Genomic DNA, 27,802 nt, shown 5'->3' with positions numbered 1-27,802 from the left:
CCATCCCCCAAATACAGAAACAGTTTTGTTGCACCCTAAGCTTCATATAGGCAAAGATGTCTGCCACACGATGCTGATGCCAATGAAGCAATAGAAAATACTACTTTGACACCTTCCACAACATTTTTCAACAGATTGACAGTAACCACACCAGAATTAGACTCATTGCAATGGCACCATTATCAATGAACATCCAGAACTGACAGCATCTGATGAGCCAGTAGAAAGCAACATCATGGGCTCTTCCACAGGAATACATCATCCAGCCAAGCAGAATTGATCAATGGTCCCTACACATTCAGCATCATGAAAACACACAATATAAAACATTGTTCGCAGACTGCTTAGTCATCAGCCATCCCAAAGTGCTTAAACAGACACCAGGTCTCAAACTCAGTGAAGATGCTACAGCACTTAAATCCTTTGATCAGCAAATTCTGGCAACTGTAGCTACAGTGACTTGAAATGGAATCCCCCATCCCATTCTTACCTCCTTTCCACCCCTGCCTCTGGCACAGCATTTACAGTCCCATCGCAGTCAGGAACAATACTCAGCTACCCAGCTCACAACCTGCCATACCAACTTCACCCACAGTTCACAGATCTTTAAGACACTTGGCTGAAACAGCTGAAGTGAACACATGTTCCCCTTCAACTCCGCTATATCCATAACATCCACAGTTGGTAGCATCAGAATCTTGCATCACAGCAGGTGATTGCTCACTGACTGAGTCAGACATGAATGTAGCAGTTGCACCTTTGCATAAAGCCTTATTTGACTGAAAACTCTCGCTGAATTTTTGCATATGAGTATATCAACTAGTTTCCAAAGTTGTCGTTAACATATCATTTTTTTATATACTCTGTTAAGATAGAACTATTACAAAAATCAAGAGCATGACAACAGTTGTTAGCACAAGGTTGGGCTAAAACCCCACTACAGTAATACTAAAATCAAGATTAGATGGCAAAGAATCCTACAAGATTCTAGTAAAACAGGATCCAAGTTTTTTCAAAAACAATTAATTAAAAGATGCTTCTATACAGCCTATTCTGCTAGTGTAGACCAGAATGTTTCACAACTGAAAAAAGGCTACAATGTTCAAATGAAACTTGTTAATGCAAGAGCTACATGCTACCAAAATCCTCTGATGCAAGAGACTCGTATTACATCTATTTTTCTACAAATATATGCAGTCCTACAACCTGAAATGCACTACATAGTTATTTTATAAAACTCTTTAACCTCGAAGAACTACTGAAACATTAAAGACTCCTCCATTTCACAGTTAGAAGGGCACTTAAAGTGCAGCTTCTCACAATCAGGCCAGCAGCATTCACAATTGGTTCTCAGGCATGTTAATGCTTCTCTCCCCAAGCCAAACTATGTGACAAAAACAAAAAAAGTTTTGTTCTATCTCAAGACCTATTTCAGGGACAAGACCAAGAAGAGGAAGAAACTGTTCAGTTCTTGTTTGTTTTTTCAATATGGTATATGCAGCCTACACACACGTACAACAGAAGGATGCACTGGCAATAGCAAGGTTTAATTAGTAGGAAGTAAATTACTATGAAAGACACAAAATGTCAGTTGGCCAATATGTTAACACACAAACAAAAAGCAAGCATGTCAGAAAAAAAGAAGTGGAACAGAAAGACTGCAGATCCAATACTTACATTCTTGTTTTACTTCATGTACTTTGTCATGAATATTTTAAAAATAACTGTCTCACACAGGACCTTCGCCTTTGCGTACTAAAACTTTTGAATTGTTTGATCACACAGCACTAAAATAACAACAGTGGTAGCTTTTGACATGCTGGAGTACAAAAGCTGCATTCAAGAAAATGAACAGATGGAAAATAAAGGTAGAGTAGCGTGTGAAATGTTAAGTCCACTTCAAATTACTGGTCAGAAGGTTACTGCTGCTCCATTATTTCCAGTGAAAGCAATGAAAGTTGTATCTCCACATCAAAATGCACAGCCTGACAGATTCTCATTTCGGCATCCATTGCTACAGACCTCTGATGTCCTTCTTACATGCCTATCACCTAGCCACTTACACATTTTCATAGTATGTGCGCTATCAGCTGGAAACAACCTGTCTCCGGTAGTGTCATATTTTAATCCTATGTATATCCTTTCTGCTTTCAAGCCAGCAATGTAATTTGTTACTGTCTTGGCATTTTCACAAGTCACAATGGATTACATGGCAATCTTCCAATTCTATAGCAAGAGATCACCAGACAGAGGCCCAGCTTATCACATCAGCTCTTCCACACAGCTGTAATTTGTTTCCCTTCGATATTGTTCCAGCACTGACACAATATTTATTGCACTGGCATGAACGAGGATAAAGAATTCCAACTCCTACACCAGAGCTGTGAACAGAAAATTCATTAATGGCTTCTGTAGCAACACATCCCTTACATCACACAAAGCTTAACCCCTGCATAAGACAGAAGTCCCACCGGTTAACCGATTCTGCTTTATTATTTTCCTCTACTAAAGCAAGTCTGTGCCATTTTTGTACTCCAGTTCTTACTGATGGTCTCTGTGGGACATTCCTTGCCTGCTCATTTGTCAAGCTCTGTTCTATTTCTTCCCACCCCATTTTTTCTTTCTCTGTCTGTAGCAGGAACAAAGTTCGCATGTTTTAGTCTTTTGTTCATCTGTTCACAGGTAGCTCTCATTCTAAGTGCCTTCTCCCCTTGTTTTCTCTCCCTGTGTGCTAACAGCTCTGGCTGAAAGTGATTCCTTCTCTTTCTCTATCTTTTCCAAAGATCCACTGAACAGCTGGTGTACAAACACCTACACCAGCAATATACCCCACTGGCTGAACTTCCTTTGCAGACTGCCCCTACAGGCTGAGAACACAGACACATTGAGACAGTCTCGTATTTCTGGGAGCAGTCTCTGGATTGTTATGTACAAAGCATTATCTACACTGAAAGCAAGGTTTCCCTGTCTAGAAGGCACAGTATTATCCACTATCAAGCAGGGCATAGACCACTGGTCAGGAAACCATATCATAAGTTTTCATCACTTCATGTTCTCCCTTATTCAGAAAGAACAAAACACTGAGTCAAAACTCAGTCTTTTGGGGAAGAAGCTGCACTCCGCAGAGCTACATATTTGCACATTTGTCATGCATGTCCTTAACTGAGCCTCCTTACTCTTAAGACAGAAACTGCATTATTCTAGCCAACTGTTTACAGTCTGATAAAATTACAGGGAAGTTGCACTTGAAGTTAAAGATACATTTATTTCTCCTTTTACTTGTAGCAGTATCAGATCAGTGCCTCCATTCACAGTATTTCCAGATGAGCAGGACTGACAGGTTTTTCAGCAAATGGCCTCGAAATGGCCAATGGGGTATTAAGGCACAGCCTAACAACTTGAGCTTACTGCTTTGCATAAGTGTGGCACATTCTGACAAGGACAGCTAGTTAAATACTTATCCATTTCATTACCAGGGAGAATGACTACTCATTGTCCCAAAAACCTATGAACTTCCCGATTGTTCATTGAAATACCTGCAAAACAGTGTGAGGATCCAGCCATGTTGGGCATCAACAGTAAAGCTGATAAGGCTGGAGGGAATCAGGATATTTCAGGCACAGACTCAAAGAACACATTAACTCCATTGATATTCAAGTGCTGGTTAAATGCAAGTTTATACTGTCCAGAGCCATCAAAATATGACCTATAACTAAAGATACTGCCTTGTACTTGAGCAAAGGGAAAGTATTAGAGTCCCATGCACAATAAGGGCAAAAGAAGAGTGAAAAATATTTCTAAGCTACAACAATGTCAGCTGTAAAACAATATGTTTGGACACTTCCCAGGCAACAGTTACTTTCTGAACTAAGGCTTCCCAGAGATTCTCATCACCTGAACGCATTTTCCCCCTACTGTACTTTAAATTTCAGCTTTTCATTCCAGTAGTGATATGCTTTTCTTGTGCTGCTTTCCTAAATAACTAGAATCAGCTGACGATAGTGGTGATTTCAAAGCCTGATGGGATAAAAGCCTCAGTTCCAACACACTTGACAAAAATAAGCAGACACATTAGAGAGCTAAATGAACACTTTCACTGAAGTAAAGGCTCAACATGAGCACAATAGTTACCTGTTCACACTGGGCAGCTGCTCATCACACATACTCACTAAATCAATTCACACATTTCCAACTACACCATATGCTTGCAGGCCAGAGTTTATAGGCAGACTAGAATTAGTAGAGGAAATTGTGAGAGAATCCAGGTAGACAAAAGTCTAGGACAAGATCCAAGTTTCTTGCTTCTCTTCCTTCTTGACCTCCTTGCCTGAACTTGCATCAGGGTAGAAAATAACCTCACACCAAACAGGCTTGCATCTCCACAATGAGTTTATTCACAGCACACATGCAACTCACAAGCACCAAGATAAAGACCATCTAGCATATTCACCAAAATTTCTTTCAAGTTTTTGGAAATAACTGATCTTTTCTAATTCTAGTAAGAGTTTACACTGTTTTCCCTATAGAAATAAGCCAGCATCATACTCTTGGCACTGCTGCACAGTTCATCCAACAGAAGCTGATACAAGAAAAAGCACAAGCAGACAACCCTAGGTACTTTCTTCCACATTAAAATCCCAGAGAAGCCTCCATGCATTTTCAGATCAAGTTATTTTTCCTTGGAACACTTCCTGCAGGGCAATAATTCTTTGACTGTTACTCAAGAGCAGACTTGGCCAGTCAGTCAGTCCTTACACACCAGTGGCCCAGAAGAGCTATGAAATTTAGAGGTGATGCAGGATGCTAAAAAACTTCCTAACAGATGGAAGACTGTCTCATGAGAAGTACATTATTTTTTTTTTTCAACCTGGAAAGAAAATTACTTGGCACTGAGACAGCTCTAAACTAACACTTGCAACTGGATTGAAAAAAACCCAAATCTTCAAGACTAGAGCAATGAGCACTTATTGAGCATTTGTAAGAAATAGTACATTGACAACTTCAGCTGTAAAAAGGGCAACTGTTTCAAGGCAATTTGTTGCCCAGCTGAGTACAGCACCATGTGACCTTACAAGGCAGCTTGTGCTGGAACACTTCAGTTTTATCACCTCAGTTCACTGAATGAGTAGAGATTGTCAGACATCTGTAAATGGCATTTGCAGCTATCTACTAGCTACAAAAACTAAGACACTAAGGAGTTGAGGTAGAAGGAAGCAGTTGAGGTCAGCTGTTAAGGTGCATAATGCAAAAAGCTAGAAACACATGATCTTCCCTCTCACTATCCTGGAATCCAGCCCTCATCTCACCAATGCAGTCTGACAGACAGACTTGAACTTCCGAGGAAAACAACCACATGTGGCCCTTGCATTCTTATGTCTTGTGCTAAATCACCACTAGTCAGTGAGTAGCATCCATTCCTCCAGTACAGTCAAGCTCCAAAAGATATCTTTGACCTACACAAGGTACATCTTAAGTCTTATAAGGCAGAAGTTTCCCCACTGATTGTCTGAGGGTTGAGTTCAGTGTCCTCAGCCCAACAGTCAGCTGTGCAATGACAACAGTATTTACCTGTTCAAGTTGCCCGTCAAAAGGAAACTTTATACCTAAGAGTTTAGCATGTAAAGAACAGACTTCTGAGCTGTCTAGACTAAGTAACAGCTAAGGAAGATACCAAAATCATTTATTTGCCTACTAAAATAGCAAATAGTCCTCCTTTCTCTCTAAGTAAAAGCTCTACCCCCAGAGATCAAAGAATCAGACATAGCCTAAAGTTAAGGAGCCATAGATGAGAAATTCCATCTCACAGCCCATCTGATATATGTCCCTTCTGCTGAGTCTATTAAAATGTACCAAAGCACTTTTCTGTATAGGTGCCTACAGCAACAGCCAGTGAGGAAGAGCTCAAACACAGTATCTGCAGCCTGCACCTAAAACATTAGCCTTCCATTCAGAATGAGTACCTGGAGTCAGAAAACTGTCAAACTACAATTGTAGCCATACATGAACAAACAGAATGCAAAGGAACAGGAGGCAACCCAAATCTTGGCTGCAAGTGATATCCAGTGGAAAATTCTTCCAGTGCAGATGATTACAAAAGCCACACAGGAAACCAGCACATTGGCCTAGGAGGGCAACCTTCCTGAAGGTTAGGGCACAGGATCCATCTTCAGGCTTTATCACCCTGATGAATACATAGAGCCACACAAAGCAACTAAATAATCCTTCTGGCATTTACACCATGTTGCATTTCAAGTTCTTAAGTAGTGTAAAGCAACACCGAAATCCAAGCTTTGCTGTACACAAACAGTATGTTTAAACTATATTTTGCATGTTCATACTAAGCTTAACCAGCTCAGTTACAGAAGTTATGAAAGCAATCAGGTAATGGAACTGGTCATTTGAGTTTGTGCTTGCCAATGCCGAGATCCCCTACTGTGGGACAGCTTCTGCAGAAAAGGGTCTTTTTTTTTTTTGCAAGTGACTTGAATGGTCTGGTGTCCAGACACTTCATAGCTGCATGGTTTCTAAATAAGCAATGAACTGACACTCCAAGGACGAGCACTGTGCCCTCGCGGCCAAGAAGGCCAATGGCATCCTGGGGTGTATCAGAAGGGGGGTGGTCAGTAGGTCGAGAGAGGTTCTCCTCCCCCTCTACTCTGCCCTGGTGAGACCGCATCTGGAATATTGGGTCCAGTTCTGGGCCCCTCAGTTCAAGAGGGACAGAGAACTGCTGGAGAGAGTCCAGCACAGAGCCACAAAGATGATGAAGGGAATGGAGCATCTCCCTTATGAGGAAAGGCTGAGGGAGCTGGGTCTCTTTAGCCTGGAAAAGAGGAGACTGAGGGGTGACCTAATCAATGTTTATAAATATGTAAAGGGTGAGCGTCAGGAGGACAGAGCCAGGCTCTTCTTTGTGACATCCAGTGATAGGACAAGGGGCAATGGGTTCAAGCTGGAACACAGGAGGTCCCACTTGAATATGAGAAAAAACTTCTTCACAGTGAGGGTGACAGAGCGCTGGAACAGGCTGCCCAGAGAGGTTGTGGAGTCTCCTTCTCTGGAGACATTCAAAGCCCGCCTGGATGCATTCCTGTGTGATCTGATCTAGGTGTTCCTGCTCCGGCAGGGGGATTGGACTAGATGATCTTTCGAGGTCCCTTCCAATCTCTAACGTTCTGTGATTCTGTGACGAGGTCCCTTTAGGGCACAACCAGCTAGGCTAAGATCACTAATTGTCAGGCTAAGCTTAAGCTTGCAATTAAGTCCTGTCTATTACATCCTTTACGCAACTGGAATTCCCAATATTTGCTGTATTTAAAGCAAGTCCCACACCAGGACCACCTTGCAATGCTCTTAATTACTGCTAAAATGGTACTTGAACATTATGGATGTTTGAACACTCTAAGTAGTTATTTTAAAAAATTACAATTTCTACCATCATTTGCTACAAGACATCTTCCACATACAGTAGCATATATGAAGCTGTTTTGCAGCTAGCTGGTATCCATACTAATGTCATTGTTGTTTTAATTCAGTAGTAAGACAAGTGGGCAGAAAGGCATTGGGAAGAGCTATTTTGTTTCCTTTTTACACCCTCTGTGCATGCATGACACAGCCACAGAGCAATCACAAAAATACATTTGTTTCACTCAATTCCAGAGAGAGAATAGTGTGTTTAAGAAACACAATACTCAAAGAGTAGACTTACATGGTCGTTTTCAATGTTTTGCAGCAGTCTTGGGTCATCAAATTCACATGATTCACTGGTGGAAGGAGGTAGCTGGCTGCAGAGCAAGACAAGCATATTCAAACATAAGTGGCAATATTTCCAATCTTATTACTTCATCTATTTTATTGGGAAGCAAAAGAAAAGCAAAGTAAAATTCCACTGTCCTTGATAGTATGGTGAAAAGATCATATAAGCAATGCACAAAGAGCTGAAAATGAGCAACAACCTATTCAGAACACCAGCAAGAAACCCAAAATGGGTATGCTTGAAAGTGTATTTGAGAAGATTCAAGTGTCAACACACTTCCTAGGACAGATGTAGCAGAAGCAGCTTTACAGCATACTTGAATACAAGGATTTTTGAGATTACTTGCTTTTAAAATAGAGCAAAGATCAACATTCTTAAGCTCCCTCTCTAGTCAGGGAGTTCTTCAAACCAACCCCTGGAGGACTTAAAGCCCAAGTACTCCAAATTAGTACCTGTAAGTAACTCTTCCACAGAACTGATTAGAAGAACATACAAGGAGAGGAAAGGTGGCAATGAAGGAAGCAGCAATATATTGGAAGAAAGAGGCATCCACAGAAATTACATCTCAACAAAAGTAACAACATATCATCATATCAGCTTCCTAAAAGGTGATCACAAAAGTGAGCTGGACCAGTGGAGAAGCCTAACTTAGGTCATCAGAAAGTGAGTTTCTAACAGCATTTAGCACCTACCTGCTTTTTGGGTGAGAACTTACTTGTCACCTATATCTACCATTCAAATCCACATCAGCCTTCCCTGGCTGTTCCCTGTTTTCCATTAACCTGAACATGCTACAGTGACACCTGTGTAACATTTACAGGTTTTCACTCCTTTCTGTAGGGTAGGACAGACCTTTATTCATTAAATCTCTGAATAAAGAGGAGTGGAGTGGTTCTCTTGACATGAGACATCTCCATATCAAGCTCTTTTCCAGTTCAATTATTAAAACATAGCATTTTAATAAACAAGTTCCTTTTCTTCTCCTTGTCAGGTTTGAACTTACAGATTCCAAAGAGTGACATTCAGTCTCTAGCTAGAGGTAGAATTACCATTAAAAAAACCTACTTTTATATTGTAACTTGGTTCTCTGCAATTATAAATAAATACTGCATTAGCATGCATCCAAGCCACCCCAACCACTGCCTATCCCTCACTCCCCTTCACCCACTATCTCTCTATACAGGAGATCCATCACCACCCACCAGCTGTCTGAAAGTGCGTTTTACTCAGACACATTGCTCCTTTGGGCTTCTTCCAGTACCAAATTGGAAATTAGTCTTGATATAGATTGTCCCCACTCTGCTATACAGAATACAAACATCCTAGAATATACTTACCTGAAGTCTTCTGATGAACGTTCCCTTTCCAGCTCAGGAAAGTGACTGAGGTGTAGAAAAGGCAAAAAGAACATTTATTCCACTTTGCAAAACACACAAAAAAAACCAAAGGCAAAGATCCATGAGTCATCACACATATAAACATATGCTGGAACCACAGGTTCAGCTGTTCATACATCTGAATCAAGCTTTCTGCCTTTTGAGGTATCTAATTTAGCTATCATGACATTCAAAGGTTAACCTGCACAGAGATTTTAAGACTACCCATTTAAAAGTAAGCAAAGACAAAGGCTTAGTACTGGAGACTCAAAAGGGCAAGTGCTATAAAACACTGGCATGACTCCAAGGGGTCCTTTTGACAGAAACAGAACAAAACCAGTAAGTGGGTATACCTCTCGTGCAAGCAATATTCAACTCTACAATTACAGCCATGTGGTTTAATGAAATCTTTGTTCATCTGAAGAAGTCACAGAAACATGACTAACAATGCTACCCTCAGGCTGTATTTTCTTCCCTCTGGAAAGGCCAGAGGTTACTTAGCACTTCTGATTTAGTTCAAATCATAATCAGATAAATTAGGAACTTTTCATTACTTCATACAAAGTACTCCCCAGGTTTGTATTCCATAATTTGTGTTGCAGGACATGCAGACAAAAGCTATTAACTAAGATGACAAAATACACTTAAATACCAATTGAAGGACAGAATGTTCTAACTCCGTTCTGATACAAAGTATGTACCATTAATAAGCACACATTAAGCTATGGAGTTTTTAAATAAGTCATACCTACCCATACGTCACTCCAGCAATACTGCATTTCTTAAAGTTCATGATATTGCATGTCAGAGTACCTGTTTTATCAGAAAACAGGTATTTCACCTGTAAGAAAAAAAAGTAAAGTTTTCAACTTGCAAAGTAACAAAACTCAAAGTGGAAAACAGGTTAAGCATCAGGAAAATTGTGGGAGACATACAGCTCAAATGTCACAGTAGTGGCCAATGCAGGCTTATTACAGTTTGGTTTGTCTTACCAAAGCTACAAGAAACTAGTCAGGAAAGTTATTTAATTACATTATTTCTTCTTTATCTCTAAATGCAGAAAGGCTCAAATAGCAGGTATTAGTTGCCAAGGCTCCAGTGTTGTCAGTACAAACGTACTTGCTTATGCTAGCTGAACATTCACCCAATCTTTCAACTGAACTAATGTCAAAGAGCAAGACTGGAAATTAAAACAGATACTCTTAAGATTGTTGAAGAATCAGAATTTAATACACTGAAGAAATTGTGCATTGCAAAGATCATCAGGAATTTGTTTGGGGTCTTGTTTTCCCCATGAACAGTTCTGTGCAAGGGACATCCTAGCCTAAGTCTAAGTGGTAGCCTGCAGGCAAACGTAAGCTGCTTTCTCTGGTATCCAGTCATGGGAAGTCCTGAAGTGCAAAACACAAAACCACAGTCAGCACTGCCCAAGCTAATAACCCCTTAATGGAAACCAGTGACTTTCAGAACTTGGAGATGACACCAACACAGCAACACTACTTTGTGGAGCATTAGCAGACTCAAGTTTCCCACCTTCAGTAGGCCACAACAGACCAAAATTAATTGCAAGCTAAATTTCACCTTGTTTTACCTCTGCACCAGGTAAGATTTTAAACCAGCAACAAGTAGTAAGGGATGGTGCTAACAGAGGAGTTAGTCAATTTAAAGACCAAGATATTCTGCCTAGAGTTGCAAGAAGCTTTTCCTCAGTATTTGCAGCTGAGTTCAAGACAATGTACTACACTACTAGTTAAGTGATCCTTTAGCTGTGCACTACACTGCTTTTGAATACAGTGTTGGAAGTGGAGCCTGTGCAAGTCAGAAGCCAAAGCGAGTACCCAAACATCTGAGGATTTAATCATTAATAATTCTAGCCTATAACAAAATTATAAAATGCACCTGTGAACAAGTAATTTAAGTAATGAATCCAAAACAGCATATGTGCCAACAATATCCATTATGCCATATAGCATAGTTTACTTTGGACAAAGACACTATCACAATTTGGAGGTTGAATACTCCACAAAGTAATCTAAATACAAAACAATTTTCAACAATCCTAAGGAAAATGCCAATCAGATCAAGTGGGAAGAATATTGACTACCACCCTGCTCTGAGGCAGCACACAATACTTATGTATTTTATATACATAAACATTTTCTCCAATGCTAAACTCACACAAACTATGTAGTTCATATGGTTCAATTACATACCTATGGAAAAAAGGCAAAAAGCTGGAATTTTGCAGTACCATTGAAAAATCCTAATGCCCAAGTTGTTTTCCAGTAACCTTGTTTTGGAAGTTCTTCCATTTTTGAAAAAAAACTCATTTGCAGAATTCATAACAGATCTCTTACAACAACTACAAGTTAATATACAATTACCTTTAACTGAAAGGAAAATGGAAATGCTTGAAGGAACACAATCTAAATTAGGAACAGAACTGGTTGGGGTTTTTTTGACTTGCATTTCCTGTGAAATGATCACAGACACGAACAACTAAGAACACATTATATTTAATTATTCTAACAGTAAGACTTGGACTAATGAAAGTAAAGACATTGCATCAATGTGAGCACAGAGCAACAGAATAAAGCAGATCCATACAGCATGCTCTCATACCTTCTGTCTTCCCAGAACATATCACAAACATGACATTTAAGAAAATGTTGTCTTACCTGCCCAAGTTCCTCATTAAGGTTCGATGTTCTGGCCATGGCAGGTGTATCTGTTTCAGGATAATACATATCCATGTCCTGAAATGAGAGCAAAGTTAGTCCTGTGTTATGCAAATTAAACACTGAAGGCTCCAGTCTTTTGAGTCAGCTCCAACTTGGCTTGATTGACTTAACTCCACTGGGGAAGTTCTGAAGGCTTAAGAGACAAACAGCCTCCCAGGCTGAATAAGGATGCCTTCTTTCCAAAGTATACCTCCATACTACATGTACATGAAAAAAGCCAGACTCAGCTCTAGGCAATAATATCATTTTCTTCATTGCATCTCTAGTCTAAGAGTTCAGTACAATAGGAAAAAGTTCTAACAGGCATTAGCCACACTAATCATAGGTCTTCAGTTACAACAATGTAATTTACCCTAGCCACATCCATGACCAAAGAGACAATTTAAGTGACTCTGAAATCAGTTCCTGCTATTACTACATTTAACTAGGAAGATAAACCAAACAGCTGCTACATGAACCAAAGCAGTTTCTCAGATAAGCTAGTTAAGCATCTCCAATACATTATAAGCAGTTAGGAGAACAGACATGTCAGACCTTATCTATTTGTATTTTAGAGAAACCACTATGAATTTACCGGAAGACAAGGAATTAACACATACCAAGACAAGGTATTCCTTGTGGTTTTGTTCAGCTTCAGAGACATCACTACAGTATTTTTAATCCACTACTGAAGAGAAACACACTTGGAAGTCAAAGCTTGCCTGAACAGAGTGATCACTGTTTTGCTGCATGAGGCACCATCAATTCATCTCCTTACAGATTCAGGGTGAGTTTGGTTTTGTGGGTTTTTTTGGTTTTTTTGGGGTTTTTTTTTTTTGGTTGGTTGGTTTTTTTCATGTCACTTTCCAAAACTGATGTTAATACATCTTTTCTTGTTACTTACCCAATTTATAAAAAGAGCCTGAGTAAACTTGACAACTTCCAATGTCACCAGAAGACTGATGGGAATAAGGTTGTTGTACAAGATTATAAATGTCAGCAGATTGTATCCAAAGTTGACAGACAGCATTTCTGTGGACCGAAAGACAAGACATCAGGTGGCAGAAGGTAGAAGTCTGTGTGGTACAGCATAGGGACAATCATCTTCCTGCAGTTCGCCTAATCAGATTTAGTAGTGCTAAAATAATCAGCCAGTGTGTCGATGCCCAATATAAGGGTCTCTCATATATATATATATATATACACACACTATTGAAATCAATATTCAACACCCACAGAACACATGCCTGGATACACAGTATATTATGCCAGGTGAAGGGCAGAAATGGTGAGGCTGTGTATCAGAGAACAGAACGCTTTCTGAAGATGTTTTTGCTAAACAGATGGTGAGAAGTATGATATTCCACGCTATAACCCAAACTTAGAGATTTATCTCATGTGTCAACCACCCCAATTAAGTGCCACCAATATCACTAGTAACACAACTTTACCTTTCAGAAAGTGTCTACTTGTCTCAGTGGAGTTAGAAAACAAAAAATAAAGACCACAATTTGTTCTAAAATCTGCTAGCATTGGCAAAATTGAGAAGTTACTCACACTAAAGAAATCTAAGTACAAGTTAACAGTTAAACAGACACCTAGTAAATGAAGTCACGCATCCTGCTTAAGCTGAAGAGCTGTTATTAATGGTGACAACACCGGGCAACTTGCCCAAATAAATCTGCCAGCACAACTGGTCCTAAAGGGAAAGGGGAAGCACTTATAGACAGCAGGCAGGAATGGACAAGGCTAAGCAGAGATACAGGATGAAGGCTCCTGTTCATTGTGCTGGCCACAAGCTCTCTTTACATCTTAAGTCACTGCATTTGCCTGTTGTTCACTTTTCTGGAAGCTTAGGGATGCACTTCAGTCAGCATGCAGAGCACTCAGAACAATGGGGTCACAGCCCACAACAATGAGGTCTTCAGCATTATAAATAAGCCAATAAGAAGGCAGGGGAGCAAACCAGGAGGAGATGGAAGCCAGAGCAAGTTGCTGAAACGTAATGAAAACCAGAGCAAGACCTGAAGTTTGGACCTAGGCACTTCCAAGTGTGAGCACACAAAAATTCCATATCTTCGATCAGTTTATAGAATGAGGAGAAGCACTCTGGAAATTGGAAAAGGTTTGTCCAATAGAATCTTTATAGAAATTAAACATGTAACAAAAATTTAGCATCTAACTGCCTAGCATCTTTCTGAAAAAGCATCTTTCCCACGTGTGGCAGTTACAGAAGTGACAGAAATTGGGCATTCAATTTACAGAAGAGCATTTATACAGACTTACGTCATCCTAGTCTATTACAGGTTGCACCTGTTTTATATTAGCACAGGTGCAAGAGTTTGTTGCACTCATCTTTTCCAATTTTACTGCCATCATTGGAAGGCATAAATTTAAACTTCCTCGTTAAAAGGCAATTAGGGAAGAAACTTTGAAAGTTGCTGATACTGCTACTAGAAGACATTACAACTACCAAAAAACAAACTGAAATATGAGGCACTTCTTCGATGCTCTTCATATGTGAATTTTTTTCATTACTATCACAACTGTAGTTCTTAAACTGCAGAAGACACCCTTCGCCACCGGTTTGGCAACCACCATCAGAAAGACCATTTGCAGTTTGCAAGACTTGTTTTCAGATCTGCATCTCAAGGCATTTGTAATAACACATTTTATAGCTAATGTAACCTCCTCAAATCCGAAGTCTACCAGAGAGCAATTTATGTCATTCTTAAGTGTTTGCATAAGGCCCATCTTTGATATCTGAACTAATACATTCAAGGAGTATTAATGAAATCAAATAAAACCCTTTAATAAGCATGCTAAGAGATGAGTTTTCTCATTATAAAATACCAGAAGCCAAAATGACTGAAACATTATCCAATAAAGACAAAATCATAACATATCCATTTATTTTTACAACAGAAGCAGATCAGCATTTCTGACTGAAAGAAAAAAGCTAGAGAAATCCTTTGCTTCTGCACATAAGCATGAATTTGAAGTCTGTATCATCAGACTGATACCTGCTGTCCTGCAGCCAGGTGCAGACATGATACGTAAGGCAGCAGTACACGACGTGCTCTGAAAACTAATTTATGCATGGCATCTCCACAGAGCTGAAATAACTTGAATACCAAATATCCCAGAATAACTCTTACCCCCTTCTGTTTCTGCCCTCTCCCTGTGTGGTAGACCCAAGGATATTGACATCATCTTTAGAAGGTTTTATTAACAGAGCCTCACTGGCAAGCTCACTTATGCCAGCCCATTCTCCAAAAAAAAAAAAAAAAAAAAAAAAAAAAAAAAAAGGGGCCATCAAGAAGTTAGACAGGCTTTGTTTCTTGTGTTTCTTTTTTTGTTTGTTTTATTTTATGCATTCATGGAGCAAAGCTAAGAGCTTGGCCTGCCCTACAATCCAATACAACCCTAGTACACTGCCTGCATACTCACTGTTGGAGCCAAGGTACCAGACGACTTCGCCATGTGTTCTGTTCCATAATAAGGCACCTACAGAACTCACAAGGGCCATCACCAGAAGAATACAGAACAAAACCAGGATCTGCATGTTGGTCACTTTCTCCACATTTGATCTCTTCAGAGGTGCTTTTGTTGAATTCTGAATAGCAGCAGAAAAAAAAAAGTCTGGCAATAGCTTATACAAGAGGAAATTGCAGAGGCAAACTCAGCCTTGAGAGTCCATTATAGAACTTGCTATTTCAACTCTATTTAGCCCAATACGGTATGCAAAGCTCAACGCTCCTAATGACTAAAATGGACAGGAGAGCAGATGAATGGAACCATTCAGTTCTAAAGACCTAGTATGCTCATCTCCTGTCTGTCGCACTGACAGTCAGCAGAGGTGAGCAGCACATGTGTTGGTCTGTTCAAGTATTAAGGCAATACAGAGACTGTAGCTTAACATAATTACTTTCAAGTGCTAAAATGGTAGGTGGTCACCACCATCTCCTCAGCTGTTAAACCTCAGTTTTAAATGCTGTCCAGCTACCAGATAAATTAAGATAAAATAGTTAGTTTTGCTTACATATTGAAGTGTTTTGAGACAAATACCTTTGAGTATTTACATAGGTGCAAATGCAACCTCAAATACAACAGTATCCTTGTATTCTTCAAGGCCTCCAGGACTTAAACAGCTACAATAAGTCAAACCATTTAATAAAATCAAATCCAAAAGACAAGGACAACACAGAAAATATGACCAGCTTCTATCAGAACATACTCTAGATCTCCTAAATAACTTTACCTGCATGAGTTTTGTATCATGTCCTGTATACACAACAATACCCAAGACCCATTGAGTGTTTCTCAGCTGTGCACCTCTCAGCAAGATCTGGTCTGGACCAACAGGAACTGGGCTGCAAAGCAAGAAGTATGTGTATCTTTCAATTCTTGATAGCACCTCAGTAAACTAATTCTCATTTCAGCCTCACTCCCCCCTCAAAAACAAACCAACCACAAAAGGAGAAAAGTAATGTAAAGAACTTACATTGTTCACACAACTCAAGAGATCACTGAAACCCGTGTAAACCTAATCCCACTAAAGCACAGTAGGGCAAAGGTGATTTAAGGGAGCTGTTCTAGTTACCTAAAACTTGAACTCATGTCATAGCCACAAGCTTGCTCTCCACTTGCCTTGGCTAACATGTTCTCTCACATCAAAGACAGAAAAGCATCATACTTGCAAAGAGACCATGCATTCCAAGCACACGATAGCCTCACGTATGCTATTAAACAAGCATTTTGGGAAAACTGTATTACCCATGTGATTTTCAAGTGGGATGCAAGTGATCTACTGTTCTTGCATCTGCCACTATTCAGCTGAGTTGCCCAAGGATTACAGTTTTTGTGCACGAAAGCAGGTACAACCTGATGAAGCCTCTACGTTCCTAGTGCTGTTTCAAGTTCTATGAATTCAAGTACTGAAACTATGTTCTTTCCTTCCAAGAGTTGCAACACATCAAAGCCACAGATAAAGACTCTAAACTCTGGTATCATTGTTCTCTACAGATCTGAACTCGGTGCAGCCTTTGGCTCTAGGTGGAAGGGAAAAAGTTTCCCATTTCCTCTGCATCATCTCCTGTAACAAGAAGGCCCTAAAAGACCCAACCATTTCCACCACTCTTCCTTCTCTTCAGATGTTAGTTTCAATTAAAGAAAAAGTGATACAATTCCAAAGAAACCAACTCTCCCATAACAAGATGGCTCCATAGGAAGACTGAACTGTATTATTTTACACTGGCAGATGTTCTGATTAACAACTGTTAATTATTACCCTCCCCTTCTCCAGTAAAAAAATGGACATCCTCAGTGTTGCAGACTAAAAGCACACAGGAAGCATTTTTCCCAACCAAGTGAATTTATAGCTTTTTACATCAAGTTAATACCTTTGACCATCTAAGCGCAAGTTTCCAGTGAAGTCATAAAGATGACGGTTTGGTCCTTCACACTCTATCCTTCCAGACACTTTCATCAATTCTTCTCTTGACTGGAGACTAGCAGTTTGAGACAATCCCTGCCGAGACCAATCCAAAGGAGATTGTCAAAAACTGTTATTAGAAGGCAAGCTAAGAAAATGGTGCTCTCTTTCAACATTGAAGATATCAAATGTAATTAAATGTGTGGAAGTTTTCTATCAGGTTTGTTGGTGGGAGGTTTTTGTTTGACTTGGGTTTTTTGCTTGTTTTGGGTTTTTTTCATGGATAGTCATTAACTCTTTCCTGCAAGGAAGATCTGTTATAGACACATATGATCCTGTTTATATAGGATTGGTTTAAATCCTCTATACAAGAGTTAAACTACCCACATGATCTCTCTCTAACCAAGAGGAAAGTCCCATCCATAAAGCACAAAGCTGCACATGTGCAGGAGGAAGCAGGAGACAGGCAGTATAACCATGCCTGGCTTTTCTCTCAAAATATAGTTCCACTGATGTGCTACTGCTACTAAACATATAAATATAGCCACTCCTAAGTGTAGTCTCTCTTGGGCCACTGCAGCCATTATGCTCTGATCCTACTCAGGGTTAACTATCAATCCATCATGGAACTGTAATCTAACATATTGCTGCTCTATCTCACAAGTGCACATACAGCACTCCATTGCTTTTCACCTGTCTACAAACGCCTCCACTTGACTGCAGCACTGCAAGCCAGAACACAGCCTTAAAAGGGCCCCACTACCACTTGACTACCGCCAGGTAGTAAAGAAGCAGCAAATGTACAGCCTTTTAACCACAATCAATCTGTATTTCAAAATCCTAATCCAAATTTATTGTTTTGTAATCAAAGAAGGCAAAGATCCTGAACTATTTCTGAACACCATAATCAATAGTATTTCTTCAACAAAACTAGAAAGGTCCAAATAAATTCCACTGTTTACCACAAAGAGAGAACATATTACCTTAAACATATAAAAGGTCCTTTTGAACATACAGAAGGAGACACATTGGCACTTGTGACAGCAGAAACTGCAGCTCTCATCACTAGCAAAGCTGATTTTTTTTTTTTAAATACAGCACTTCACTTCCACTTACTGGACCTTCATCAAAATACAGCCAAGATCTGCTTGATTTGCCTCTGTGGGCTTATACTTCCTCCAGACTAGTTCCTTCCACTTGCATGAGGCATTATTGCTCGGGTTTCTGTCTGTTGAAAAGGCAGCTTACAGCCACCTGGGAAGAGATATGGGGTTCTTGTTTTGGTTTTTTTAGAATAGTACTTGTATTGTTGTCATGCAAGCAAGACTCTGCTTTGTAGCTAATATTAGGTACCTAAATGAGGGGGAAAAAAAAAAAAAAGAGGTGAAATTCAGTTTGTTTTACCTGTCGTATTTTAAGATTCGTCTCCCCATCGAGATTAGCTGTTTCAATGTAGCACATGGCTTGTGGCTCACTGTAAGGAGCATAAAGTTTTCAATATTAATACACAGTACTTTTTATATACTACTTTTGCACTAAAGTGGTCCACAATACACTTCTTTAATATACTGCAGAAAACAAAAATCCATATTGGTGGTATATGACTATCAAAGAGCCAGCTGAAAATACACATTTCACAGAGATGTCTTTGGATAGGAACACTCATACAAAAAGCCACAGAGAAAGACAAGTCTAAATCAGAAAGTTAATAAGAATTTAACAAGTCATGATAAACTTAGATGCCCAAAGTGGACTATTTTACATTGCAGTCCATAAAATTGCTTCACAATTCAAAATTATAGATAAAATATCAAGTATTGAACAGTGTAAAAAGGGGATGTGCTTGGATGAAGAGGATAACACCCACCAAAGAAGGGTACTTCACAGATCTTTTCCTGACATGACCCTTAAGATTTAAAACCTCTGTATGGCACCACCAAAACTATTTTTCCCAACTATCTTTTCAGGCTGCTAAGGAATACCTGTTTCCCATCTGGACCCAAACAAGTGTTTCTTCAGCATATCACTTTTCATACTCTTGAGATGTCGCTATTTCTTTTCCAAAATAACCAATTGTTACAGTAAACATACTTAATCAGCAGAAGAGTCAGTAATAAAGGCTCCTTAGGACAAAAATGGTTAAGAAACAGACAGGACTATTTAGAACACAGTAAGAAACCGGATGTTTCTCTCCCAATAATCTTTTTTAAAAAAAAAAGGTTCAGAGCCTCTTATCTGTCTCTTCCTACATGGGCAACCAGAATCAGAAGCCAGGAAAGACACAGATTAAGTCCAGCTTGATTCCATTTTTCTTCTGTCACAAACTCCTTATCTACTACAATTGAAGTGGTTCACTCAGGAGGGAGGGAGACCTCTTGCAATACAACTCCTCTCATTTCCACTGAAATATGGAAGTGTTTCAAAAAGTTGTGTTTGGATTCAGATATTTTTTCCTTCATGTAGATTTATTCTCTACACAAAATTAATTTGATGTCATCTTTCTTCTATGGGGGGAAAAAAGAGTCAAGATAAAAAACAACTGTTTATTTCATCTCTGACAGTCAGCTCAGACAGAAAATTAACACATACAAGCAAAAGACCCCATCCCATTGAAGCATGCAAAGCCTTCTGGTGAACTGAGGACACTTAGTATTGTAATTTAAAAGAATCATGGGAATAATGCCAATCGTAAAGCGGAACGGCCATAGAAATTGCTATTTACTTCAACTAAAGCTTCTCCCAAATCAACACACTTTGGGTTAAATTCTCCAGTTATTATGTGATTATCAATGACTGCAGGTTAGTAAAATAATGTAGAACAAAAAGCTGACCCATGCAAGTTAATAAATAATTCAGAAAGTTTTTTAGTATAATACATTAGAGGAAACAGCAAGTGTAGCCTAACTGTATATGAAGCTTGACAACTGCTTATTTAAAATCTGGAGTTTTTTTCAAAATACAATATTGTATACTATGGAATTAAGATATCTGTCCTTGATGATGTGACAGTTCAAAAAGACTCAGCTTCCCCATAGAGCTTTCCAAAAAATGAAACCTCCTAGGGATGGCATAAACAAGGATGGAGCAGAAAATACAGTAGCTTTGAAAACAAGTTCCCTTAGAAGTTGGGTCATCTAAGATCTGTAACCTGGAGACCAGAGCAACCTGCTGTCACCATTGAAAAGCATGTGAACAGAAGGAAATTATGGAGAAGACCACGATGTCATCAGGTTTGGCTAAAAAAACCAAACATGTTCAAGCATAAGAACTGCCCTATTGCCTCTTGTTTAAGTCTCATCTAAGTGGATAGTGGATTTGGCCTCAAGTTGTTCAACACAGAGAATCTAGATTAACAGACAACAACCACTCAAATGCTTTTAGGAACTAACAACTAAGCTTTGCTTGCCAGCATATCAGTATAAAGAAGTTGTCCCATATTTCACAAACTAAAATGAGCAGGACTCAGTTTACTGTCACTGCCATGCTAAGGATGGGCCATATGTGCACTGTATCAAAGACAAAGAGTAAACAAATGAAGCTGAAAAGCAATTTTGTAGGCTAGTTACTAGATGCCAGCTAACTAGCCTTTTAGAATTACTGTTTCAAAGAGAAATCTTTCCTGAGAAGCAGGAAAATATGCTGGAAACTCAGTGGAATTAATTGGAAGAAAGCTTAAGCTTCCTTAATTACACGGAGGGATCCTCAGAATGCCATAGAGCAACTGACTATATGAAGCTTATGTTAACAGACTGTCAGTCTTCCAACAAATTCAATGATAGTCTTCATGAACTACAGATACATAACACTATGAAGTCTTAAAGAAGCCTTCTTTCTTAATAATCTATCTGCAATGATACATGCATCATTGCCTAGTAAAGCACTACTCTGACACTCTTGAAATTTCATTTCAGATGTGGAGAAAATTAGTGCCATCTGATGTCTGTTTTTATTAACAGCAAATACAGAGTTTCAAGTACTCTGCACCTCAGTTCATCAGAGACAATTTCCACACCCATTCAGGATACCTGGAAGATATAATGATCATGTCTGCTGGAAGATGTTGCCCATTGGTGACCTTCACAATATCACCTACTGCTACCTGTCGAGTCAGGAGCAGGAGTACAGTAGCATGGAAGAGAAAAACAAACAGTTCGCTTGTCTGGAATGTTAGTTTGTTATTTTTTTTTTCCACTCAAAAGAACAGCATCATGCACAGCTAGAGACAGTGCTTCTGAAAGTCAGAGTACCTTTCACTGCAAGTTTTGGAAGTATCAAAGCCTTCCCTTTTCTGAATGCAAAGTAAACAGTTCTCTATAAAAAAAACCACATATACTCAATTGGAAAGTGTGAACTTCTGTGGCTTATCTTTAGTAAAAGTTACTTTTTTCTGTAATCCTGCCATTATCCAAATTGGAAGGTTTGTTTTTCTTCAATCTTATTTAACCTACAGAAAGATATTTTTTTTCCCTAGTAAAAAAAGTTATCTTGAAGCTTTACCTTCCTCAGGTATCAAGAGTTTCTCCTATTCCTTCTCCTTATCACTTACCTACCCAGCCATCACTATAATTTTCCCTTCGCCCCCTTTAGATATACTGCTTGTATGAGTCACTAGCAAGGAGCAGTCTCTACAGGTAATATCAACCAGTTCTCACCTGACCTATAGTCACTTGCAATGCGCAAAGTCCTGATGTCTGGAATACTGAAGACCTAAGTTTATAGCACTTTTAATGGGAGTCACACATGCATAGGACTTTCATTCTAAGAAGGACCAAGTAGCACCCTCAAAACACTAAGCCAGGCTTGCCTGATGAGTATCAGACTGCTTAGCACCAATGCACTACTAAGAGGCTGAAATTGGCTTTAAATATTTTTAACACATTAATTTGTAAAAATTGAAACAGATGGCATGTTTGAGCAGGCAGATTCATTAGCCTTACTCTGATCCCCCTGAAAACCACTTCCCTACCAACTTAAACACAAAAAAGATCCAAAGTCTGCCTTAAAGTAAACAAGGTGGACAGTACAGAACTATTATTCCCTAAAAATTAGTGTAAGCCTCAACAATATGCAGATGCAGACACAGGCCAATTCATGAAGTTCTTAAGGGTAAAATATGTATATATTCTAGAAATAAAGCTCACCAGGTCCTGGCACAGTGTTTCACAGAACACAGGTCCTGAGTGCCTGAGGCAGCAGCAGGGCTTGTGTTCCTTACTTGAGCAAGCAGCTCACTACTTGTCTTCAAAACCTAACAACTTTTTAGCACAGGTATCAAAATAAGTCTTAGACTTTCAGGGGAGGTACAGCATTGCAGTGAAAGTTACTCTCCTAGATGAGGACTAAAAACAAAATACTCTTTACACCCTGGAGCATATTAACTGCCCAAGAAAAAACACAACAGTTCATTAGCATTTGACTCAAACATAGCACTAGGATTTAAAGATGGGTACACAGACGCCTCGCTCAGGGCAATTGTCACTATTACAGCAGAAAGCATCCTTCCCACCCCAAGTCATAGGGAATTCTCACATAGTGTACATTAATTCTAAGCCTCTGAATTTATTTTGGCAAGAGCAATTCTTGAACATCTCCTTTCACTCCCTCCCATTCCCAATTTTATTTACCTCTTTCCACATAATGTTCTGCCACATCCCATTTCTTAGAACTGGAAAGAAAGTTTAAAGTTAGATTAGCATACATCGTCAAAATTTGGACAAATTTCAAAACAACTCTATCAGCAGTAGCAAACATTGACCAGAATGGGAACTAACACAAACCAGAAATGTATTTTTCAGAAGCAGGGACTATACTTTTGTCTGGAGCTGTAGGCATGTGTACCCAAGAAAGAGGAAGAATTTGCCCTTTATATAATTTTTGTCATCTGCTAGACAACAGTTGGTGGCCTGATTTCTTCCTGGCATCATCTCATAACCCACAGATGGGCCATGTTGTTGCTTGTTTAGGAAATGACCTTCCTTAAAACAAACGGCATTGTTATCCACTGTCAACCAGTATCAAGAATTGACCACAGAATTTTTACTTCTCAGCTTTTTCCTTGCATTTTATTCATTAGGTTTTGACTCTGACACATCCAACTGCACTACTGTATCCATTGCCCTTTATAAGGTTAAGGCTTAATTGTCAGGCAGGCTCAAAGTCCTACTAAAAAGCGAAGATCAGCTTTGGTAGAAGGAGAACCCTAAATGCTGAAGTTTACTTGGAAGCAAAAAAAGAAAGCAAGGTACCAAAATAGGCCTGAAGTCCTACACCGCTGTCTTAATACACTCATTGGGTATCTACTCTGGAACATGCTTCTTCACCCAAGTATTCCCTCCAGATGCTTCTACACTTACTTAATACTACCTTAACCTAAAGAGTAAGGTCAAAAGTTTACACCCAGTCAGTGCTGAGTTACCAAATCCAGTCCAGGTCTGAGCACACCAAGTACACCTAAAACTCAAACCCTTCACTGCAAGCTGCTGCAGACAGTTTTCAAAGACACTCAAAAAGTATAGTGTGCAACAGATTAAAGTTGGAGAGGCTGGCCCCCTACTTTGAATACAATTTTCTCCTCAGTTCTATGCAATTCACATACACAGCTAATTTGGAAGCCATACTCAATTCCCAGAAGATACCATTCTGTTGAATACAGCCTCAGCCATCCTACTCAGGTTAGGCCACTCCACAAACAGGAATGCAAGATTTGCCAGACCAAATCAAGCACAAGAAGCCTCTCAATTCCTGTCCTCAGCCCACACACTTTGGAGCACTGAATCCTGAGATTTACAGTGGATGGATCGTAGTGAAGTAAGCTAAAAAGAAATGGGTGGGCAGCAATAGAAGCACTGCTAGTGATGCATCTAAACTGCTGAGCTTCCACCCAAACAAGTGTATGTAGTTTAGGGGAAGAACATTTTAGTTACAGCCATTCCTTCCCTCTAAGCTGTGCTTGAATTTGAATTAAGTGCTGCTTAGCTCAGAACTCAGGGAAAGGCCTGAGCCCAGAATCTCAAGTGAAAAGCCATATACCTGCAGCCTTGACTCAAAACCCAAACCCTCAGAGAGGGATTGCAACACTTAGCATCTCCTATACCTTGCTTTAAACAGCACCGTGTTCCACCAGAAAATTTGAGACATTTTAGCCAACAGTTCACATTGTTTTATGTTCACATGTAGACAACACAAGAAAACTATTTATCTTTCATGTTTAATGAAATCAATTTAACTTTTACAAGTAATCTGTTAAACAAATTACAGAAGCAATTTTTTTTTAAACTCAACCCCACAATCTGAAGAGAAAGCTTCCACTAGCATAAAACCGTTCAGAAATTGAGGTTGCAATTTCACACTTTCTACTCTGCTCAATCCAGTTTTATAGGAGTACTCCAAAAGACAGAAAAGACTGTGTTCCGTAGGTTATCTATAGGAAGGTAAAATTGATGAATTATTCATTGTCAAAAGGTATTTGGCTAAAGTAAAAACCAGTACCTAAAAAGACTGCTCCTATTCAAAAAAGAGTTTTAATATAAGACTTCCTGAAATTATAAAAGTGTGTTGATGCTCTAGATCTAGGACTTATGCTGTCACTCACACCTAGAGTGCAGGGCCATTTGAAGTGCTACTCCTGAGGGGCAAGCATTCCTCATCAGTCTTGTGAAATATTTTGTTAGCCCTGTGCTCATCTACTATTCAAGGGCATCCCATATGGTATTAAATGCTCATGGCTTATTCTATAATTTGATAATGAGAGGATCAATACATCAGAACAGTTATTAGTAAGCTCTCTACATGTACGCAATATGCTGCTCAGGGGCTTCACTTGGGATTACACTTAGTCTGGTCCCCAGATTCAATGTCATCTCCATACATACCACATGAAGCCATCCAAGTCAAAACACTGGCTCAGAGCCTAACATGCTCCAGCTCCTAATGGAGATGAACAGTCTCCATTTGGAGCAGAGCTTTCAATTTGGTTTCCTCCAAAGGGAATTTAAATCCTACATACCAAAGCCATTCTGCAAAGCAAACCAATGTTTTCAATAATAAATTTAATATAGGAAATGTGCTTGGAAGATAACACTATTGCTCAAAAAACTAAACATGAAGATAAATGCAAAGCCTATGTGTACACTACTGAAGCAAGCATCTGCTCATTGCAGGCAGTGCAGTTCAGAACATAGCCAAGCAGCCAGGACATGTCTACTTTTAAGTGAGTGGAACTGCTCTCTATACTGATTGTATTGACTAGATCTCACTTAGCTATAAGGGGAACCTAAAGGCATATACAGAACCTAAGTTTAATTCATCTTAATACCACCCTGAACATATATTAGCTTTTCATTCTCATAATAAAATTTTTAAGAATGAGCCTCTTGACCCTTCCTTTGAAGAAATATGAGGATACGGTTTAATAGTTTTGAAAGTTTTACTTACGGTAATCAAATGTAAAAAATAAAACCTGAACGGAACTAATTTTTTTGCCCCACTTAGTTCCACAAGGATACCTTGTGTTCTTCAAGGAAGTTTATCACAGTAATTATGGAAAGACAACCTTAAAATGAACATGTGCTAACAAACACTAACTGCAAATGAATTAGAACTGTCTGTGACCTTTGAAAGAGCAGTCTTTCACATCACCCATAACAAGGCCTGCTGTGCTACAGCCAGTTAGTTACGTTACTCATGACTAATAAATTTTAACATTTTCCCAGACTCTTGTAGAGAAATTACCTCGAACTGATAAGCAATGCCTTTTGATGTTCATTAATATACAATCTCAAAGATCAATTTAACTTCAAGCACAAAGGAAAAGCTCACTGAAAATAGTCCTGCAAACATGCCTGTTAACTGAAACGCACAGCAAGCAGGTTGTTCTGTTCCCCACGCTCCTTTCAGTGTTTCTCTAGCTTCTTGACATTTGACCTCAATGTGTTTGGGAGGAATGGGGTCTACTCAGAGGTGAGGTCACTGCTTTCCATTTCACCTGCCGATCTCCCAGGAGGAGCAGCAAAGGAACTGTCCAACACGAGAACACAGAGATCCCACCACGGCAGCAAAGGCTGACCACAGGGTCAGTCCATGAGTAAACTCTTGATATTTTTTGCACAGGTTTTCAGTTAAGGGATATGAAGACAGTTAAAGTGTCTTTAGGTATTCAGTGCCAAATAGCATCAATACATTAGGGAAACTTGTAGGCATTCAGAGGATATCAGTGTTAAATTCACTTTCATTGACACCTCAGGAAAGCAAATCCACAAAAACCCCAGATTTCTTCCTGTATTTTAAGGGCAGCATTCACAAAAATTACTTAGAATTCCTTTGACACCAACTTTCAGTGTTTCAAGGGTTTGTTGGATTTTGTTGGTTGGTTGGTTTTGTTGGGGTTTTTTTAGGGAAAGGAGTGTTTGGTTTGTGGGGTTTTTTTTGTTCTGGGTGTTATAGGGGGTTTTTTGTTTGGGTTTTTTGTTGTTTTGTTTTGGTTTTGTTTTTAGAATAATGGGGATAGAGTTTGGCAGGGGAGAAAATTATTTGGTTTTCTTGGAGGAGATGAGAACTGTATAACTGTGGACAACCTTGAAATTACATTAATTTATAAATTCTAATAATCCCCCCCATGCTTCATTCTCAAGTGTCACACTACCAGCATCAGTCTGAAACGTTTGCTAAAGTGAAATCCCAGCATATCAGGAACTACCTAGTCCAAAAAGTCCACCATCATGACTGTTTAAGAAATAGAACTGTTAAAAGTAAGTGTCCTGTTATTCACTATCTGCATTTTAATTATTTAACTTAAACATTTAGTCTTACCTATCGTTTTCTTTTTATTCACTGCACTGTCTGCCTTATGCCTTTTCTGCAAGGAAACAAAACATTTCATTACACATCATTACACTTCATTACATATTCCAACCACTAGAAGCAGAAATATGACAAACTGCAAAATGGGTCACTTTTGCCTTTATGACTTTTTTTAAAGCCACACAGATCATCTAAATACAAACGGTTTGTAAATTAAAACAACTTTAAAGAGTCTCCATGTTGGAATTCAGGCTCAAACTTGGATCAACAACAAAAAAAACTAAGTCTCCAAAACTGTTTTCTGGAAGAAACACAAAAGGAAGAAGGAGGAACAGCATATTTAGATAACAACCAAACTATACATTCTACATGCTGTTTGTTTAGACTGATTTCTAAGTTACAATATTCATCAGAACTTTGCAAAGCAGAAAGACCTCTTTATAATAAAGATATCCAAGCAAGTTAGTACAAATTTTCCCCAAAACAGTTCACTCTGCTAAACTCGCTTGCCCCCCTGCTGTTTTAAAGGCCACCTAAAAAGACCACATATCTGTCAGGACTCTACAGTGTCCTTCTAGACAGGTCTTTCTAACAAAACCACAAATAACCAAGTTTGAAGAGGTAGATACAAGCGTCCTGACTTCTACCATTTCCTTGTTCACCATCTATAATGAAAATGCCTCATTTATCTCAGTGTGCTACAGAAATTCTAGTCAAA

At 39.1% G+C, this 27,802-nt stretch overlaps 1 protein-coding gene across 1 annotated transcript in view; it reads right to left on the bottom strand.

The window, feature by feature from the left end:
• Nucleotides 1-27,802, bottom strand: part of ATP8A2 (ATPase, aminophospholipid transporter, class I, type 8A, member 2) — a gene marked incomplete at its 3' end in the record, with an annotated part of 199,975 nt that overhangs the window by 157,978 nt on the left and 14,195 nt on the right. Inside the window, exons 4-15 of the mRNA XM_010083758.1 lie at nucleotides 27,094-27,139; nucleotides 22,911-22,951; nucleotides 21,312-21,385; nucleotides 18,691-18,760; nucleotides 17,255-17,382; nucleotides 16,114-16,225; nucleotides 15,303-15,468; nucleotides 12,757-12,884; nucleotides 11,811-11,888; nucleotides 9,885-9,973; nucleotides 9,094-9,138; nucleotides 7,709-7,784 (exon numbers count right to left, since the gene is read on the bottom strand). Coding sequence (XP_010082060.1) covers nucleotides 7,709-7,784; nucleotides 9,094-9,138; nucleotides 9,885-9,973; nucleotides 11,811-11,888; nucleotides 12,757-12,884; nucleotides 15,303-15,468; nucleotides 16,114-16,225; nucleotides 17,255-17,382; nucleotides 18,691-18,760; nucleotides 21,312-21,385; nucleotides 22,911-22,937 — 993 coding nt within the window. The remainder of the gene's footprint in view (nucleotides 1-7,708; nucleotides 7,785-9,093; nucleotides 9,139-9,884; nucleotides 9,974-11,810; nucleotides 11,889-12,756; nucleotides 12,885-15,302; nucleotides 15,469-16,113; nucleotides 16,226-17,254; nucleotides 17,383-18,690; nucleotides 18,761-21,311; nucleotides 21,386-22,910; nucleotides 22,952-27,093; nucleotides 27,140-27,802) is intronic.

This window comes from Pterocles gutturalis, unplaced genomic scaffold (genome assembly GCF_000699245.1).
Source record: "Pterocles gutturalis isolate BGI_N339 unplaced genomic scaffold, ASM69924v1 scaffold5920, whole genome shotgun sequence".
NCBI classification, from domain to species: domain Eukaryota; kingdom Metazoa; phylum Chordata; class Aves; order Pterocliformes; family Pteroclidae; genus Pterocles; species Pterocles gutturalis.
The sequence above is the reverse complement of the archived record's forward strand: the minus strand, read 5'-3'. Positions and strand labels throughout refer to the sequence as shown.